Source organism: Gymnoscopelus microlampas (genome assembly GCF_963454915.1).
Source record: "Gymnoscopelus microlampas genome assembly, chromosome: 21".
Classification (NCBI taxonomy): Eukaryota; Metazoa; Chordata; class Actinopteri; order Myctophiformes; family Myctophidae; genus Gymnoscopelus; species Gymnoscopelus microlampas.
Window position 1 is genome coordinate 16,329,697 of NC_139958.1, and position 18,063 is coordinate 16,347,759.

Sequence of the window (18,063 nt, forward strand, 5' to 3'; positions counted from 1 at the left end):
TCATTATTTAAGAACATGTGTCCATGGACATGGGTTTTGCGTATTTTAGTTCTTATAACTATAATCAAATTAATTTAAAAACAAAAAACATGCATGTAAACACCTTATGTATGTAATATATCGAAATAAACTTATTTGTATCTTGTTGAATATCTTTCTCCTGTAAGAGTTCCGATGAAACATTCCTTCCGTCTTGCTTATGTAGACCTGTACCATCTGTACTACATGACGGTGTACACAGTATATTATTATTATACTTTTTTATAATATAATGCCATGCCCAAATTAGGAATGCCAGTTTGATTTATTAACCACTTACTACTTACTACTTTTTCCCTCAACATAAAATCTCTTAGCTGAAAATAGTTTTTTTTTGCTGAATGTTTGCCCCCAGAATAGGGGTTAAACCAACCACTCACTGCTATGCCAGGCTTGTCACAAAATTCATTTTCACATTTGTACCTAAGAATATTCTCAGGTACAAATGTGAAAATTAATTTTGTTCACATATTATGTGAAATAGGGAAAAAAGGAATAGAGAATAATAAAAAATAATAATTTATTATGAAAGGCAATACACACGCACAAACAACATATCACTTTTTTTTTTTGTTTGAGTGTGAGTTTTTTTGTGTGAGTCATCTTGTGTTTCATGTGTATCTTCAGCATCCTTTGACGTCAGAGCTTTTCACAATCTCTATAGCAGAATCTCCTTCAATACGTTTCACCGTCTCTCCCTTTGCTGCAAGGATCTCTTCAATGTTTCTGAAAGTACAGATAAATGTGGCATATTATAAAATAATAATGATCTTTGTTCACACAAGCATTTCCTTTCCTCTATAGAATATTGAGCTGCAATTAATTTTCTTGAATTGTATGTGGTGTAAGAGTGTTGAATAGCTCTATATTCCGATCCAAGTAATCATTGCTATAGTGTTTGTTCAGTAACAGGTGTCTCCTGTCTCTCCAGCTCTTTAGTAAACAGAAAGCACATGTCCCTCTACACACCAAATCTCTTCACCAACTATAACAGATCTACAAGCTCACAATGCTTTTTTTTAATGGGTTCTCAGATTGTAACCTCATAGACCTAAATTACATAATCTTTAATGTGTTGTACATGTATTTCTAAACTACACTGAAGTCAATGGGAGCCTCAGGGAAAAAATGTGCCTGTATCAAAATACCGAAATACAATGATCTCAGATGTTACAGTAGACCCATAGGGCAGGCTATGGTCAACAGTAGGCTTTACTATGGTGTGAGAATAAAACAAGGTCTTATTATAATAATGTATTCTCATTTAAGTTCATCCATTGTAAATGTTCAGCCAAGCACTGACCTCTTTCCCTCCAGGTCAGAGAACCAGCCCAAGTTATCAGCGATAATGTGGTGTTTTTCACATCCTGGACAGGTCACTATGACCACACCTTTGTGGTAAGCTACCTTGGATATCCGTTTTGTTGATCTGGTGGAGCAAACCTGAAAATACATTTTAAAAATAAATACATGTGCAAAATGGGGCGGTATTAACCACTTGAGCACTATTTATATTTCAAAATATTCGCCTAAAATGAAGACATGCCCAAAATAGGGATGCCAAAAAAAAGTTTATTTTATTTATTTTGTGTACTTTATTTTGAATATGTTTGTCCCATATTAGCCCTAGAATGGCTGATATTCCATATAGTTCACATGCAATAATGTATGGAATATCTGCCATTCTAGGGCTAATCGCTCACTCGCACGCACACGCACGCGCGCGCGCGCGCGCACACACACACACACACACACACACACACACACACACACACACACACACACTACCTTGCATGTGTAAATTAGATGATAATGCGTTGAATGGATCTTTCCAAGGGTGTCATTTCTACGAAGTGATGTAGTGGAGAATCCTCTTGATGTCACAGTGGGACACACCTGTGTCACCTTAGGACAGATCTGTGTTGACAACTGTCTTATTCTGGATGCTGTCACTGCTGGTCCCAAGTGGTGAAAGTCACGTCCATAAATGTATCTTGTTGACATTTTATGACAGCGTCTTAACAGCGCAGTGAAAGTACTCATTGCGTTCGAAGTGTAAATTAACAAGCGGGACTTTTTAATAAATGTTAATCTTGAGGCGTTTACTGTGTGAGCTTTACAGCGATTTCATCAACGTGCATGTTGTTGTCGCGATGTGATGACGTCAAGCACAACCCATTGTTTAATTCCGTCTCAGGGAAAGTGAGGAGTAAATGGAGGCGGGACTAGTGGATTGATTTAAAAACGTTGAAAAAGACCTTGCCTTGGATCAAGAGTCAAGACTATTACAGAAGTATTTTTGATCCCCAAGTAGTAGAACTGGCCAAAGTCTTGATGATCGAGTCTTGCAGATGTAGTCTTGGTATAGTCTATGGCGTCAAAGAGCTGTGTCTCGGAGATCATAAAAGAGTCTGTGGGTATCGCCGTTGGATCTGGATTTAACTCTTTTATATCGTAGGCTGCGGGGCTTGTGTCATCCCGGTGATGTCGCTATGAATCAGATATATCCATAGGCTATATGGAGTCTCAATGTCAATCATGCCCAAAGATGGAGCCTATGATGTCAGACTTGGATGTCATGTCAGTTAGCTCCATATATGGAGTGTTCCGGGATGGAGTTATGATGTCAGACTTGGATATGTCAGTTAGCTCCATATATGGAGTTCCAGGCATCCTGTGACGGGGTCTAACTCACGGTGGCACTGGTATCCATAGTAACAACGAGGACTAGCACATATGATATGTAAGCCTTCTTTACAAACGTCAAGATTTCAGGCTTGTTGTACTTCTTTTTTTTTTTTTGGAAGCTTATAATATATTAACTAGCCAACAAACTTGATGATGTAATATTTTTGGTAACAGGAAGAGTGGGCGCTAAGGAAAAGTGGGCACCTTGATGGGCACTTTTGATCCCAAAAATGATTTTTTAAAATATATATTTATTTATATATACATATATATTTGGAAAATGTAAAGTATACATGATTCTAACATTCACCAATTAAGGCCTAATATTTTTACAATTGCAACAAATTGCTACAAAACCCTGTTTATCTAATCATTTTTGGGCATACAAGAGAAGTTGAAGGATACATTTAGGTCTGATAATGATGTACATGTTCAAATCATTGATACTTTATATTACTTAACTTCAGACCATTTTTCAAACATTACATTTTTTTAACATTTTGGACACACAAATTACAACAGACAATTTTAGATCACGGTGCTGGTGCCCATTTATTTTGGGAGCAAGGAGCAACACAAAGGGCGTCAACAGGTGTGGTTGGTGTAGGAGGCCTTTAAGAAACAACATGGTGCACAAAACGACAAAAGTGTCGAGGGTCAGAGGCTTCTATCAGGCATTCAGAAACCAGAAATTAATTTCTGCCTAGAATTGTCAAATGATGCCAGTGCGTTTAATTTGAAATGCGTGTGTAAAGTTAGCGGAGGAGGTGGTTCCGGTTCCTATTCTGATTAGCGTCGCCAGATCTTGCGAGAGAAATAAGCAACTAGGTCTATGAAAATAAGCCCAAAAGAAGAGAGCCCTTCGCCACATGAGCGTCGGATATTTGAAAATAGCCGATCTACAAGCTCACAACGCGTCGCGTTGTACTAATCTGGTACAGGGCAGGGTCACAAAAAAACAACTTATAGATGTGTGTGTGTGTGTGTGGGGGGGGGGGGTTCCATCCATGGGCAAATAATACATTCATTTGGGGCTCCCTGACAAGAGAAAAGCCACTGTTTAAAAAAAAAAACATTTAGGGAGCCAGCCCAAAATAAGAAACAAGCCCAAAAAAATGCAACCACCAATCATTTACCAGCAACTTCCCAGAAAAAGAAGCCTTTAGTCGCTTACAGTAAGCGGACATGGCAACACTGGTTCCGGTGTTCCTGACTGGTTGCAGCAGGTAGACTGGAGGAGCTTCTTGTTTCTTCACTTTCTTCTCGGAGGGTTTTTCTCTGCCTCTTCTCGGTGGCTGTGTTTGGACTGGACGTTGGCTCTGTGGTGGATAAAAACCTTAAGAAATGAATCAGCTGTGGACAGAAGAGGCGAAAGACAGCATCTGTAACCTATCAGGTGGGTGTCGGTTCATATATAAACGATCACAACACATTCATCTGTCGCAGCATATGTACAAAGAATATTTGCTCATCATCTTCTACGTGTGACATCGTTTCCCTTCCCCGTCACTGGTGGAATGTTGTTGTTTGAAATCCAACAAAGAGCCCGTCAAGAACCTTGTTCATTCATGAATGTACACGTTTTACATTGACGTTTTTACTGCATTACATTGTTTACAGCTAAAGGCTACATCGTGGTAGTGATTATAATGCATCAGATACAATGTTACTACTATTCTATTCACACAATCACCCGTAACGATGGACGCGATTGTTCCATGATAATACATCACGGGCAACTATCTGTTTAAAATCTAACTAAATCATGGAATCCTAATGATACATACAGTCGGGTAACATTAGGAGGATATTTTTTTTATTCTGCTGTCCCCGAAAGGTAAATCCACTTTGTACAATCGTGTTGTAAAACAAATCTCTCTCTCTCTCTCTCTCTCTCTCTTACAATGGTCAAATGGTGTCTGCGACTAGAACCAGTTCGACCTGGATGAAAGTGAAAAAGCATTATTCATGTTTTCCCCATCTCCTTTCTCAAGGCAGTCACACAGCAGCAGCATGGCTTAGTCACTGTCTGTCATCATATCACTGTTTGTGAGAGAGCACAGGTCTTTGTTCGCATGGATAAGGTAGCTTATCCGTCCACTTTGAGAACTACGGCTCTAATTGATGTGCTATTGTAGAGAGACACTACAGAGAGACAATGAAAGGGATTTTTTGTTGGATTGCTCATCATGGAGACTTATTATGTATGGACGTTTGTGTGATTATTTTATTTGGGAGACAGACGATCCCATAAAGTTCAGATGAAATAATGACCATGGAGAATGGACACATACAACACAAATAATAAATGAACATAAATCACACCTGACTTAGGCTTAATTCACCAATCTTTAAATAGGTCACTTAGCATAGTTTATTTCACGATAGAGGTATTCATGAATAGAGGTATCAGTCTCTATCTTTTGTAAAGCATAGTGTTAAATTACCCTTTAAAACATGTGAACCCTAGGCTAGCATCCCTTTTCTGGGAAATGTCATAATAGGTGAACAGACAAACAATTCAGTGAAAACAGGTGAACATTTGGCAAAAATATTTGCAGAAATGTTTTGGGTTAACTGCGCTAATTAAAACGAGTGTATTGAAACAGACAGGGACATGTCCTTCATCCCCCACTACTTTGGGTTAGAGAAGCCTGTTGTAATTGATGGAGTTGAGTTGGACCATGGATAAGTAAGCATGTAGTCAGATTGACTTAACAAAAGCAGCTCTGTAGGGAAAGAATGTGGCTGAATTCTGCTTGAAGGCCATCAGCAAATCAGGGAAGCTAAGAGCAGATCTCTCTTTAAGATATAAGTGAGAGGTTTGGGCAAGTCCGCTATCGAGGCTGAGCTGACAGTTGCCACTTGCCAGTAATCAAATTGCTGTGCATCCCATTTTAATTTTGAGGAATCCCTGTTCCCTCACTGTGGTGCAGTGAGACTGATCAGGTTACAGACTATCTGGTGGCTGTCTGATAGAAATTCAGGACGTGTGGTGATGGTGGACTGTGACTGGAAGTGCACAGTGTTGAGAGTGAGTCAGACCGAGAGGCCCTTAATAGCTTACAGTTTGACTTCTGTTCTCCATACATACCTATCATGATTGATACAATTATGAGTGCTATTTTGAGAAGGTTTTTCAGTGTTTGTTGTGAATCTGTCATACTATGGTTTAGCTGTCTGCTTTCTGTTGTGTTAGGGATGGGCAAGAAGCTTTCAACAGAAAAGGCTTTGGCTTTGTCTTTCCCTGATTCAGTGATATTAATTTACTGCACATTACACAGTCCTGTCAGCTGACGCGCTTACGCCACTACCGCTTTGCTTGAATTATTAAAGATTGCACTACTTTGAATCATCACTCGGAGTCGGTACATCCCAACTTAGTACTAGGAAGAGATTCTGTTTGGTGGGAGAGATTGCTAGAAGGACAAGGATGAAAGCTAATTTGAATTATCACTATAATGTGTCAGCCTTTAATACAATATTATGGGATACTTATTGTCAGGGTCAAGAGGGAATATTTTCTAAATTCACCTTGTGATCAAATATCGTCTGTTGTTATGATCACTGTCACAAGGAGAGGTGCTGCAGTGGCTGTTTGAGTCACACTGTACAGCAATTAATAATTTGTGAACAGTTCAAGTCATGCAACACTAACTGCATGCATGTCAGTACAGGCTGTCAGGCTTTGGTGTAAATAATAATAAGTAATCTCCTGTTTCTGTAGTGTGAGGCAGCTTGATGTACAAGTACATCCCCTGGACATGACGCTAGTATGTCGCAGGGACTTACCCCCAATCCAACGCTTGATGCTGTGCGTCAAGCAAGGAGGCATTGGGTCCCATTTTTATAGTCTTTGGTATGACTTGGCCGGGGGATTGAACCTCGACCTCCCAACCGCAGGGCGGACACTCTAACCACAAGGTGTAAAAGCCTTTTATGACGTGGAGACAGTATCAATTTATTATGTGATTTGGTTTAAAATCGTCTCTGTAAAGCTGAAATTGATATAAGGCTGTGATCTAGAATATAAGATGGAGATAGTCTGGTGTTAATAAGCCTTTTTTGATGAATCCATCCATACCCTTTGATCCGTTTCCTGCAAGTAAAAGTGGCAGTGAGGGTTGCAGGGTGGATGGGGGTCATCCCTGTGTTCCCCAGGTTCTATGTCCCCTGGGTTCTATGTTCCCCACTTACCTTAGGGTTAGGTAAGCAGGGAACATAGAACCCGGGGAACATAGATATGCTCCTGGTGAATGAGGAGAGTTTGAAGAAGATGTTTAAGTCTGACCCTCGATACATTACATCTTAACAGGTTATTTATAATAATCTTTGACAAGACTATGTCAGAAGTTTCTCTTTGACAGCAGGGGCTGATGTTGGCTAGTACAGCAGTCATCCCTCATGAAGGTTTACTGTAGGGTGTTTCAAATAGTGGGATATAACTTGATTGAAGTAGTTAGTTAGATTGTTTTATTTTTCACCTTTGCTTTGTTCACACAGCTAAATTGTGATTCGACAGGTGTACCTTTGTATATTGTGGATCATTTTGGTTACTTGCTTACTCCTCAAGGATGTGCTTGTCATTTTAATGCCAAAGTTCAAGTTGCAGGTCTTTGTTGTTCACTAACTACTTCCTTATGTTTAGCCAACCCCTCAGCCCATTCATTCATTCTTGGCACTGCTTCATGTACTAGATTTTGTTCAAACTATTTGATTTTACTTTTTGACGGTAAGATCTGAAGTTTTGACTTACGTACTTAGTATACTGTATTTTCTCAATCTAAATATTAAACTGGCCTAATGTTGAACTATAAGCCTGTGTGCGTGCGTGCATGTCTGCATGAGCATGCATGCTGTGTCAGGCTCTGTGGTCCTTCATATCCAGCTTGCTCTGCATTCTCCTAGCCACAATGGTCTGTCGACATACAGGATGTCTGGATGTCCCTGACGCATAGCAGAGTTTACAGTTAAATTAAATGACTTCCCTCCCTCCTCCTGTGACAATCTGAAGCTTGATTTTTGTTTGGTTGCACCGCACGTCATATTGTGCAATGAAGATGGCCGATCTACAAGCTCACAGCACGTCCAGCTGAGACGCATTGTGAGCTTGTAGATCGGCTAGTTTGTGACACTGATACCCGCACCCAGCTAAGTCTCTAAATCAGATCAGCCTGTAATGGTTTGGCATGTACTGTATGTAGTCCTAAAATGTCTCTTTTTTTTTTTTTTTTTTAGATTTTTTTTAGCTTTATTTGGAGAGGGATAGTGAAAGTAGGCTGACAGGAAATGGGGAGAGAGATGGGGGAAGACACGCAGCAAAGGCCGTCGGGAACGGGACGCGAACCCGCGGCACGCTGTCTGTTAAGGGATTTCAACCAGGGTGCCTGGACCGCGACGCCACGGCCCAGGCCTAAAATGTCTCTTTTTGATTTCTATCTGGCCTAGACTAGTTCTAGATTCGTGGTAGAGTGGTTTTAATATAGTTTATGGTAATCATTAATTAGCTGAACACTAGGCTGTCAAGTTTTTTCAGGTTACAATACCATAGGATATAATACTGTCACCAAATCATTGTAAGACAGCATGCTCTTCTTAATTTCTTTCTCTCTTTTTATTTTTTCTTGATGGAGCTTGAACGACTAAAAACTTCACCCACTTTTTTACACTTGTAAACCTGTGATGTGACAAAGTAGAGTGAGTTTTTAGCATGTAATTGAGCAATACATTTTAGTTGTGAGTGACACAATTTGCCTCGATTAAATGATTAACAGAAAATGGATCAGATACAATTTTAGTAGCTGAATAATTGGTTTAGTGATGCAGAATTGCTGTATCAGTGGTATTTACAATGTCAACAAAAGGCCAATTCTTGTCCCTTTTACATATAGGGCATAGCAGTGGTGGCCATTTTGTGGTTCCACAGATAGATAGCCCATTACGTTTTACCATAGAGATTTCCGAAAATATTTTTATTGATTATTTTAAGCCTGGAACCAAGCGATCCAGGCTCCTGGTGAATCATAAAACATTTGATTCGGCGTCCAAAAATATTTGAATATTTATATTATATACTATTTATAGTAAATACAGATTCTTTTTTGCGGATTTTTATTTGTTTTTGACACAATCAAATGTTTTATGGTCGTGATTCATTAAAATAATTAATACAAATATTTTAGGAAATCTCTATGGTAAAAATGAATGGGCTCTCTATTTGTGGAACCACATAATGGCCACCACTGCTATGCCTTATTAAAATGAAGGGACTAAGAAAGGGTCTTATTAAAAAGTGAGTGGGGTCACTCGAATAGTTTGGGTTAATTTAACTACTTACAATTGGACATTGTGGCCTAATGGTGGTGCTATAGGAAAAGTCATTGAGTCACCAGTACCAGTAGAGGTCATACTCTGAGGAGCATGAATGTGGAGCAAATTCCATGGTAATCCAGCCAGTCATTGTTTTTTTCTTTTGTGGTGGGGCGTGGTGGGGCAGCTATAATATTAGTAGCATAGCTTGGGAAGTGTTTATTACAGTATATGACAAGTTATTCATGAGTAAAATATTAATGTTGTAAATCTGACAAAATAATACAAGTGGATAGTAGACTATCCTCAATAACTTTTCCATAGTATTAATGTGACTTAAAACTAATGATATTCTGTCTATCTATTTATTACAGATAAACCATCATGATTCCCATCACAGAGCTCCGGTACTTTGCTGACACCCAGCCGGCGTACCGCATCCTGAAACCATGGTGGGACGTTTTCACCGATTACATCTCCATTGTCATGTTAATGATTGCTGTGTTTGGTGGCACACTGCAGGTCTCACAGGACAAGATGATATGCTTGCCTTGCAAGTGGGTGGTCAACGGGGCCTGTGAAACCATCCCCATCCCCAATGTAACTATCCCATATGCACCAGAACCCAGAGGGATCCAGTACGAGCTCGACCGCCACCAGTATAACTACGTTGACGCAGTCTGTTATGAGAACAAACTACATTGGTTTGCCAAATACTTCCCTTATCTAGTGCTCTTGCATACTCTCATCTTCCTGGCTTGCAGCAACTTCTGGTTCAAATTCCCAAGGACGAGTTCTAAACTGGAGCACTTTGTCTCCATCCTCCTCAAATGCTTTGACTCTCCATGGACAACGAGGGCTTTGTCTGAGACTGTGGTGGAGGAGAGTGACCCCAAGCCTCTGGGGAAAATGAACGGTACTGTGGAAAAGAAGACCTCATGTGTCAGTGAGGACGTTGAGGCAAGTGTACCTATGCTCCAACGAACCAAGTCTAGAATTGAACAAGGAATTGTAGATCGCTCTGAAACTGGGGTTCTAGACAAGAAGGAAGGAGAACAAGCCAAGGCCCTTTTCGAGAAGGTGAAGAAGTTTAGGGTCCATGTTGAGGAAGGTGACATAGTCTATCGCCTCTACATACGTCAGACCATCATCAAAGTGATCAAATTTATATTGATAATTTGCTACACAGCCTACTATGTACGCTATATAAAATTCAGTGTGGTCTGCAAAGTGGACATTGAGAAGCTGACAGGGTACAGCATGTACCACTGTGCTCACCCCTTAGCCACTCTTTTCAAAATTCTGGCCTGTTTCTACATTAGCTTAGTGGTAGTTTATGGAATTATCTGCATGTATACTCTGTGCTGGATGCTCAGGCGCTCCCTTAAGCGGTACTCCTTTGATTCGATCCGTGAGGAGAGCAACTACAGTGACATCCCTGACGTGAAGAACGACTTTGCCTTCATGTTGCACATGATCGACCAGTACGACCCGCTCTACTCAAAGCGCTTTGCTGTGTTTCTGTCTGAAGTGAGCGAGAACAAGCTGAGGCAGCTGAACCTGAACAATGAATGGACACTGGACAAGCTCAGGCAGCGCATTACAAAGAACTCTCAGGAAAAGCTGGAGCTACATCTGTTCATGCTCAGTGGGATTCCAGATACAGTATTTGATCTAGTAGAGCTGGAGGTGCTAAAACTGGAGCTCATCCCCGATGTTACCATTCCCCCTATCATAGCCCAGCTGGCCAGCCTGAGAGAGATGTGGCTCTATCACACACCGGCCAAAATCGAGGCCCCAGCTCTCGCCTTTCTGAGGGAGAACCTCAAGTCCCTTCATATCAAGTTTACTGACATCAAGGAAATCCCTCTTTGGATCTACAGTCTTAAAAACCTCTGCGAGCTGCACCTGACTGGGAACCTGAGCGCAGACAACAACCGCTTCATTGTCATTGATGGGCTCCGGGAGCTCAAAAGGCTCAAAGTTCTTCGGCTGAAGAGCAACCTAACCAAGTTGCCTCAGGTGGTGACCGATGTGGGCGTTCACCTCCAGAAGCTTTCCATTAATAATGAGGGTACCAAGCTGATGGTACTCAACAGCCTGAAAAAGATGGTCAACCTAACCGAGCTGGAATTGCTCCGCTGTGACCTTGAACGCATCCCACACTCCATATTTAGTCTGCACAACCTTCAGGAGATTGACCTTAAGGATAACAATCTGAAGACAATAGAGGAGATCATTAGCTTCCAGCACCTCCACCGCCTGGTATGTCTGAAGCTGTGGTACAACCAGATTGCCTATATCCCAATTCAGATAGGCACTCTGACCAATATGGAACGGCTGTACCTAAACAGGAATAAGATAGAGAAGATCCCCAGCCAGCTCTTCTTCTGCCGCAAGCTGCGTTTCTTAGACCTGAGTCACAATAACCTGACCAGCATTCACCCTGATGTGGGCTTCCTCCAGAACCTACAGTACTTTGCTGTGACAGCCAATAGGGTGAGAACGGTTATTTTCTTCTTTGAAAGTGTCTGTGTACTCTTTTAGGAGAATGAATTAATTAATACCTATATTCACATAGTGTCTCTTTCATTTTCTTTCTCAACCCTCTATCTCTTTTACATGCTTGAATAGGTCAGGTATTTCTAACCATTTCAACTGAGACATTGTAATTTATTAACCCTTAAGCCATATATATACTTTGTCGTACAACAAATAGCTAAAATAACGAAGACACATTGTGAGCTTGTAGATCTACTATTTTTTTTAAACGTTTTTTTCTTTACCTTTTTTGAGTAGTAAAATTTGCTCAAAATTTGTCAGGCTGGCATTGCAGCCTAGGGTGCCTGGACCGTCACGCTACGGCCCAGGCCGAGACATGACCTTTGACACAATCGATTCGAAATGTCTCTCAATAGAAGAACAGGGAGACAAAATACAACCACCTCAATTGTATACGTTCTATTGTATTAACATACTCTACCATACAGATTGTATTAATTACAAAAACGTTACATAGTGAGGCTTTAATCAGTTTAATGTGATTAATTGTCTATCTATGATATATATTGTTATGCCTTGAATACTGGTATACTTTCCATATTTTCAAGCTTAGGTTGGTTGTTTTCTTCCTACCACCACTAACTGTACCAAAGCTTTCTTTAAAATGTAATCTTCCTCTTCCTGTCCGGAATTATCCTTAACTTTTCTTCTATTTAAAAGAAAGAAGGATATATTGATCTATCTATCTAGTATGAAGATGGAAGATGCATGCTTTGTGCACCTCAGATTAATTAAAAGCACTTACACAACGTTCTACTTAATGCACTCTGTTTTTAATTTAAAACTGCTTATTGGATCATATGGTTTGAGTAAAAGGATGCTATTATTGTTTTACTGTGGCTATTTGTGTGGTTGCACACTGAGAATACACTCCATGAGGTCAGTATGCAGCTGAAAATACCTCTATTTATAGGGACCGTTCTGGTGAGGTCTGTGTTTTAATCTCTTTCTCACTCGAGTCCTCTCTACCCCATTAGCACATTATCGGCCCAAACGAGTTGTGTAATTTGTGAAGGTTGTGTCCAGGCGAGCATTAACTTAACCACATTAACCATAGCGTCCTGCGTCCCTATTCTGGGGCAAACATTTGGCAAAAATAGCCGATGTACGACAAGATCGGCTATATTCGGTGAAGAGATTTGATGTAGAGGGAAATATTAGCGGACCTATAGTATAGAACCCTGGGGGACCCTGGTCAACTAAGTATAAAAAGGGTTTACTTTATTGATTAACCATATTACTGTGTTGCCGTACCTATTTTGGGCATGTCATTATAGGCCATTCTTAATTTCTTTCTTTTTCTTTTCTTTTTTCCAAAAACATTTGTGAGCTTTGTACATCAGCTATTCTTTGTTATTCGTCGTACAAGAAAGTATATAGGGCTTAAGTGGTTAAATAGGACCTGATGTTATCCTCTGGATCGCAATGAACTGGACTTAATGTTCTTCCAAACAAAACAAAACAATGCCAACTGCAACTTTATAGACTTGTAATCTTTTATACCATCTATTCATTTGTTTGGAAGGCACATATCTTGTTGCTGGCTCATGATGTAAAACCTTTGTTGTCTATTTTTATTTTCCTATCAGCCTTTATGATTGTTTTCACTGAACTATTCTTATAAATTGTGGGCGTGGGTGATATGAAAGACTTTGGAGTGTCTTTTAAACTGCTTATTATTTTTGAAATATTCACACTCCTTTTGATCAGGTTGTGTCTTTTTTTATTTGGTAAAACCTAATAAATTGGATGGACGTAGGGTGTACTGATCTTTTTCCATGCTCAAAATATACCTTGATTTGATCTGGAAGGCAGTCTGGAAGGGAAAGGCCAGCCTATCTTACTCAACTCTCAGTCTATGGATGGAAGGATAGATAGATGGGTAGATAGATAGACAGACAGACAGACAGCCAGACAGGTTTGTATATTTACATGTTTGCTACTCGATAAAATGCAAAACAATTCACTCTCCATATTCAGTCGTCAATCATATTTCTTCTATCCCTCATCAGATTGAGTCTTTGCCTCCAGAGCTGTTCCAGTGTAAGAAGCTGCGTACTCTGAATCTTGGAAACAACTGTCTGCAGACTTTGCCATCTCGGTTTGGGGAACTGACTGGTCTGACCCAGTTGGAGCTGAGGGGTAATCGTCTGGAGTGCCTACCAGTGGAGCTGGGTGAGTGTCGACTGTTGAAGAGGAGCGGTCTGGTGGTGGAAGAGGACCTCTTCAACACGCTACCATCTGAAGTCAAAGAGCAGCTATGGAGAGCTGACAAAGAGCAGGCCTGAGCTGTAAAACGTGAGGTATTTGTGAGACACGGAGAGATTGGAACAAAATGAAATAAGAAGAGGTAACGGTAGTTTTTACGGCAGCCATGTTGGTCGTATCGTGTCAACACAATATATCGTCTTTGTTGAGCGACGTGACGCATGACACTTGTTTGCTGAAGGATAAATTAGGCGTTATTGGTTGGTGTCTCAGGTCTCTTGTCTGGACCCATTAAAACCACAGATCATGTTGAAGCCTAAACAGGCGACCAGGACAGGTTTGTGCCACTCTCTTTTTTTTCCTTTTTTTTTTTTTCCTTTCCTTAAATAGATATGCAAACCTTGTATACAAGCCTGATTGTAATTACGATCAGAAGAGAACAACAAGCTGGTAAGAACCAAGGTATTTTTGTTGTGCTGATACTAGGTACTGAATCATGACACTCTACATAGGACTTTTGCCTGTGTGGCGCCTCCTAGTGGATGAACCACTCTGTAAATGCAACACAAGTTTCTTCACTAGCTGCCAAGGATGTCCATGGCTGCAACGCCAGTGGTCATTAATGTGGATGAATGCGGGTTTTAGTGGCTCCTAGATCACCTATTCATCACCCTCAGTTGAACTCCAAGTAAACTGGATATTTACCAGCACTGTTTATTCATTCAAGAAGAGCAAGAAGAGACAGGACACATACAAAAATGAATGAATGAACAACCTCAGCTTTTGGCCATATTGCAAAAAAAACAAAAAACATTTACTCACCTAAAGAGTGCGTTTTGATTTGATGATATACAACATAGTGCAATGTGCTCTATTTGCTTGAAACTGTTTTTATTGTTAATACCTGGGATTTAATAGCATTGTTTGGAGTAAACTTGCTATGTGAACTCCAGCCAGGCAACTCTTATGACTAATATGGCCTTACCTTTTACAAGCTGTATATCCTGTTAATGATCACAAACATCACATTCATGACTTGTTTTTTTATGCTCTGTAAAATGTATAGCTCACATCAGCAGCTTTGTTTCATGTATACCAGTGGTACTTACGGCACAAGCTGTTATTCTTACCAGCGGTTTGATTTTAATTTTATTTTCTAGGCGAGTGAAGGGACATTTCTCTAACATGAGACAATTGCACCTTTGTTCAAAATGAATTTTATTACTCGGAGGCCTTGGCTACATCCAAATGCCCTTCTAAGGGTTACCGGTGACGTGCTCCCACCTGCTCTTTCAATACAGTCCTTCCTGTCCTGAAAAGAGTCTTAGTCTTATGTTTAATAAGGGAATGTTGCCAACTCTGTAATTGGGAGCTGTGCTCCCAGAATGGAGGAATAGACCAGGAAAAAAAAAAGCCTTAGCTCGCTGGTCGAGTCATTTGCGGTTCGTTAGTCAGACAGAAAGATATAGTGAAGTATCTCACTTTTTTTTTAATGGAACATTACAAACAGCTGCTGACCCCGTCCTAAACCTTACTCAATACAAATACAATATTAAATTTGCTAGTGCCATAGAAATGAATCTCAGGGCACCATGGAAAGCTTATACACAGCTTTAAATGGTGCAGAATCAGCAGTGAGTTTGCAATGCAGAGGTTCAAGGAAAAAGTCAACATTTTTATTATTATTATTATTATTATTATTATTATTAGTGAAATGTCTTAAGTTACATGTTCATCATGGAAAGCTTATACACAGCTTTAAATGTGCAGAATCAGCAGTGAGTTTGCAATGCAGAGATTCATTTTCTATTATTATTATTAGTGAAATGTCTTAAGTTCCATGTTGTTATGCACATTGTGTCATGCAGCCTTAGCACTGAATCTCAAACCATTTTGTTCAGATTTGGTCATTCTAACCTTTATCATGATGTGAGCACTGAAAAGAAAAGTGTAATTACAACTTGTTTTGTTTCCCAGCTGGGTCTTGAATGTTGGGGATGCTTTGGTCATGAATTTAGTTAACTTTTATATTTTGCTGATATTTAGAACACAGAGTAATAGAGCCATTAGCCATTTAGACAGCAAACACAAGGCATTTTGAATGAGATCCTCATGTAACCTCTATCCCCACCTCATTCCCGCATGTCGGCATGAAGGATATGGGCGAGGGCCTAAGATTAGGTTAGAGACAGCTGTTTTAATTCAAAACTGGGAAGTAGTGACTTGGAAGAAAATGCCTTTGGTTACATTGTCATAGACAATGCCCCGAAGCTAATGCTATACACACGGTATAGCAGTGTTTCCCAAACGTTGGTGTCCCTGGGACCCAAACTTACAGAATACATTATGAACTAATCACTTAAGCCCTATTTAATTTAATTGTAAGAAATTGTGAAAATGGCCGATCTACAAGCTCCCAACGCATCGCTTTGCGACGACTTGTGAGCTTGTAGATCTGATATTTTCACAATTTCTTACAAGTTCATGTTTTAAACAATGGATTTTTTGTATATCTGACATTCTCTTGAAAAATGCAGGAAATGTAAAAAAAAAACATTGTTTGGGAAACACTGCAGTATAGCACTTTGCCAGCACTTTAAGTAGTGTTAGATTAAATGCAGCTCATGCACATTTTATCACTTTATGTAACCTCTATCAGCAGCCTACACCTGAATGCCATTGGTCATTCACCACCCCCAAAAAATGCTTGTTAAAGGTTTTATCTTGTTCTGTTTGTTTTTTATGTTAACACATAACTCAGAAACAGTCAGATGTGTGCAGTTTAATGCATGTTTTGGATTAATATTACTGCAGCAGTATTTCACAGTTTGTTCCAACACATGCAGAGCCCTTTTGGGTCAACACACAGCTGTAAGTTGAGCTGTTGCCTAGGTGATGAGTGGACACTGCTTCTATCCAAAGTACACATGATTACACAACTGAACTAACACACTTGACAATCTATCTCTATTGTGAGGAGTTTACCCTCCTCATCCCCCCAGTCTGGGTTATTGTGTAATGCTAGAAATAATCATGTATGAATGGTTAACCACATAAGCCCCGTTTAAAAAAAATATTCTAAAATGTTTGCCTAATAAAGACATGGCCAAAATAGGGACACCAGGGTTAATGTGGTTAAGGGGAAAATAGCATATTTCTTGACAGTCATCAAATATTTGACTTTTGGGTCACAACCCAAAATTGTGTTATTCTCAAACAGCCAAAATTACAAAAAGATTTAATTTCAGATATCTAGTTTTATTATAATTATTATACTTCTGCAAGGACATGATTGTACTCACTGTATAAATGTAGATATTATAATTATTAAACAAATTAAGAAACAAATCCATTTTATTCAACTTTGCTTTGATATAGGCTACGTGTCCTTTTCATCTTTGCAGGGGGGCTATTAAGGCATAGCTTATTGATGTGACATACACATTGTACAGTATATATATACCCAATGAATGCTATTCATCTATCCAGTAATACAAGACCTCCATAATCAATAAACATTTGTCTGGCTGAACATAGATTTAATTTGGCTGACTAGAAAGAAAACTGGAGCTGAGTGAATGAAATGATTGTCTATCACGTGTGATAGAGCCTTTATTGTTGCCAAAAGGAATGAACATTGGCTTCATACATAGATTGTTATGATTGTGATATCCCAGAGTCAAATAAAAAATGGGATGATTGTGCTTTGACTAACAAATGTTCTGCCCTGAATTTTCTACCATTCTGACAAGTGATAATAAAGCAAACACACAAAAACATAAAAGCCTGTTTCTGAGTTTGTAGTCCTGCCTTAAGTTAGAACACCAAACAAACTGGATTGCCTTGATTAGTGTATTAGGGTTGGTACTTGGTAGGTAGTCCAGTCGGGCTGGCCCAGAGTCCTGATGTAGCCAGGTGTACAGTGGTTCTCAACCACTGTACACCTGGCTACATCAGCCTGACAAGCACTTGGAATTGTAGGAGTTGAGGCATTCAATTTAGTTTGACTCGATTCCACAGATAAATATTGTGAAAATAGTAGATCTACAAGCTCACAACAACGCCTTGCAATGAAAAGCTTTTTATAGTATAGTTTGTTGATTACTTTTGATGCAGTAATGGTCGAAATTGTCACGTCACTGTCATCTAGGGACCCCCACCCTCAAATCATGTTGGGACCCCCCTGCCCCTGGGGCCCTTTAAGACTATTTTCAGAAACAACTAGAACTATTATTGTTGTTATTATCATTATTACCA

At 39.7% G+C, this 18,063-nt stretch overlaps 1 protein-coding gene across 1 annotated transcript; it reads left to right on the top strand.

The window, feature by feature from the left end:
* Positions 1-3,890: 3,890 nt before the first annotated feature.
* lrrc8aa (leucine rich repeat containing 8 VRAC subunit Aa) lies at positions 3,891-17,575 on the top strand. The gene is made up of 3 exons (XM_084047472.1): positions 3,891-4,123; positions 9,411-11,535; positions 13,611-17,575. Exons 2-3 carry the CDS (start codon positions 9,421-9,423, stop codon positions 13,884-13,886), a joined length of 2,391 nt encoding a protein of 796 aa, XP_083903598.1. The 5' UTR covers positions 3,891-4,123; positions 9,411-9,420; the 3' UTR covers positions 13,887-17,575.
* The last annotated feature ends 488 nt before the right edge of the window (positions 17,576-18,063 follow it).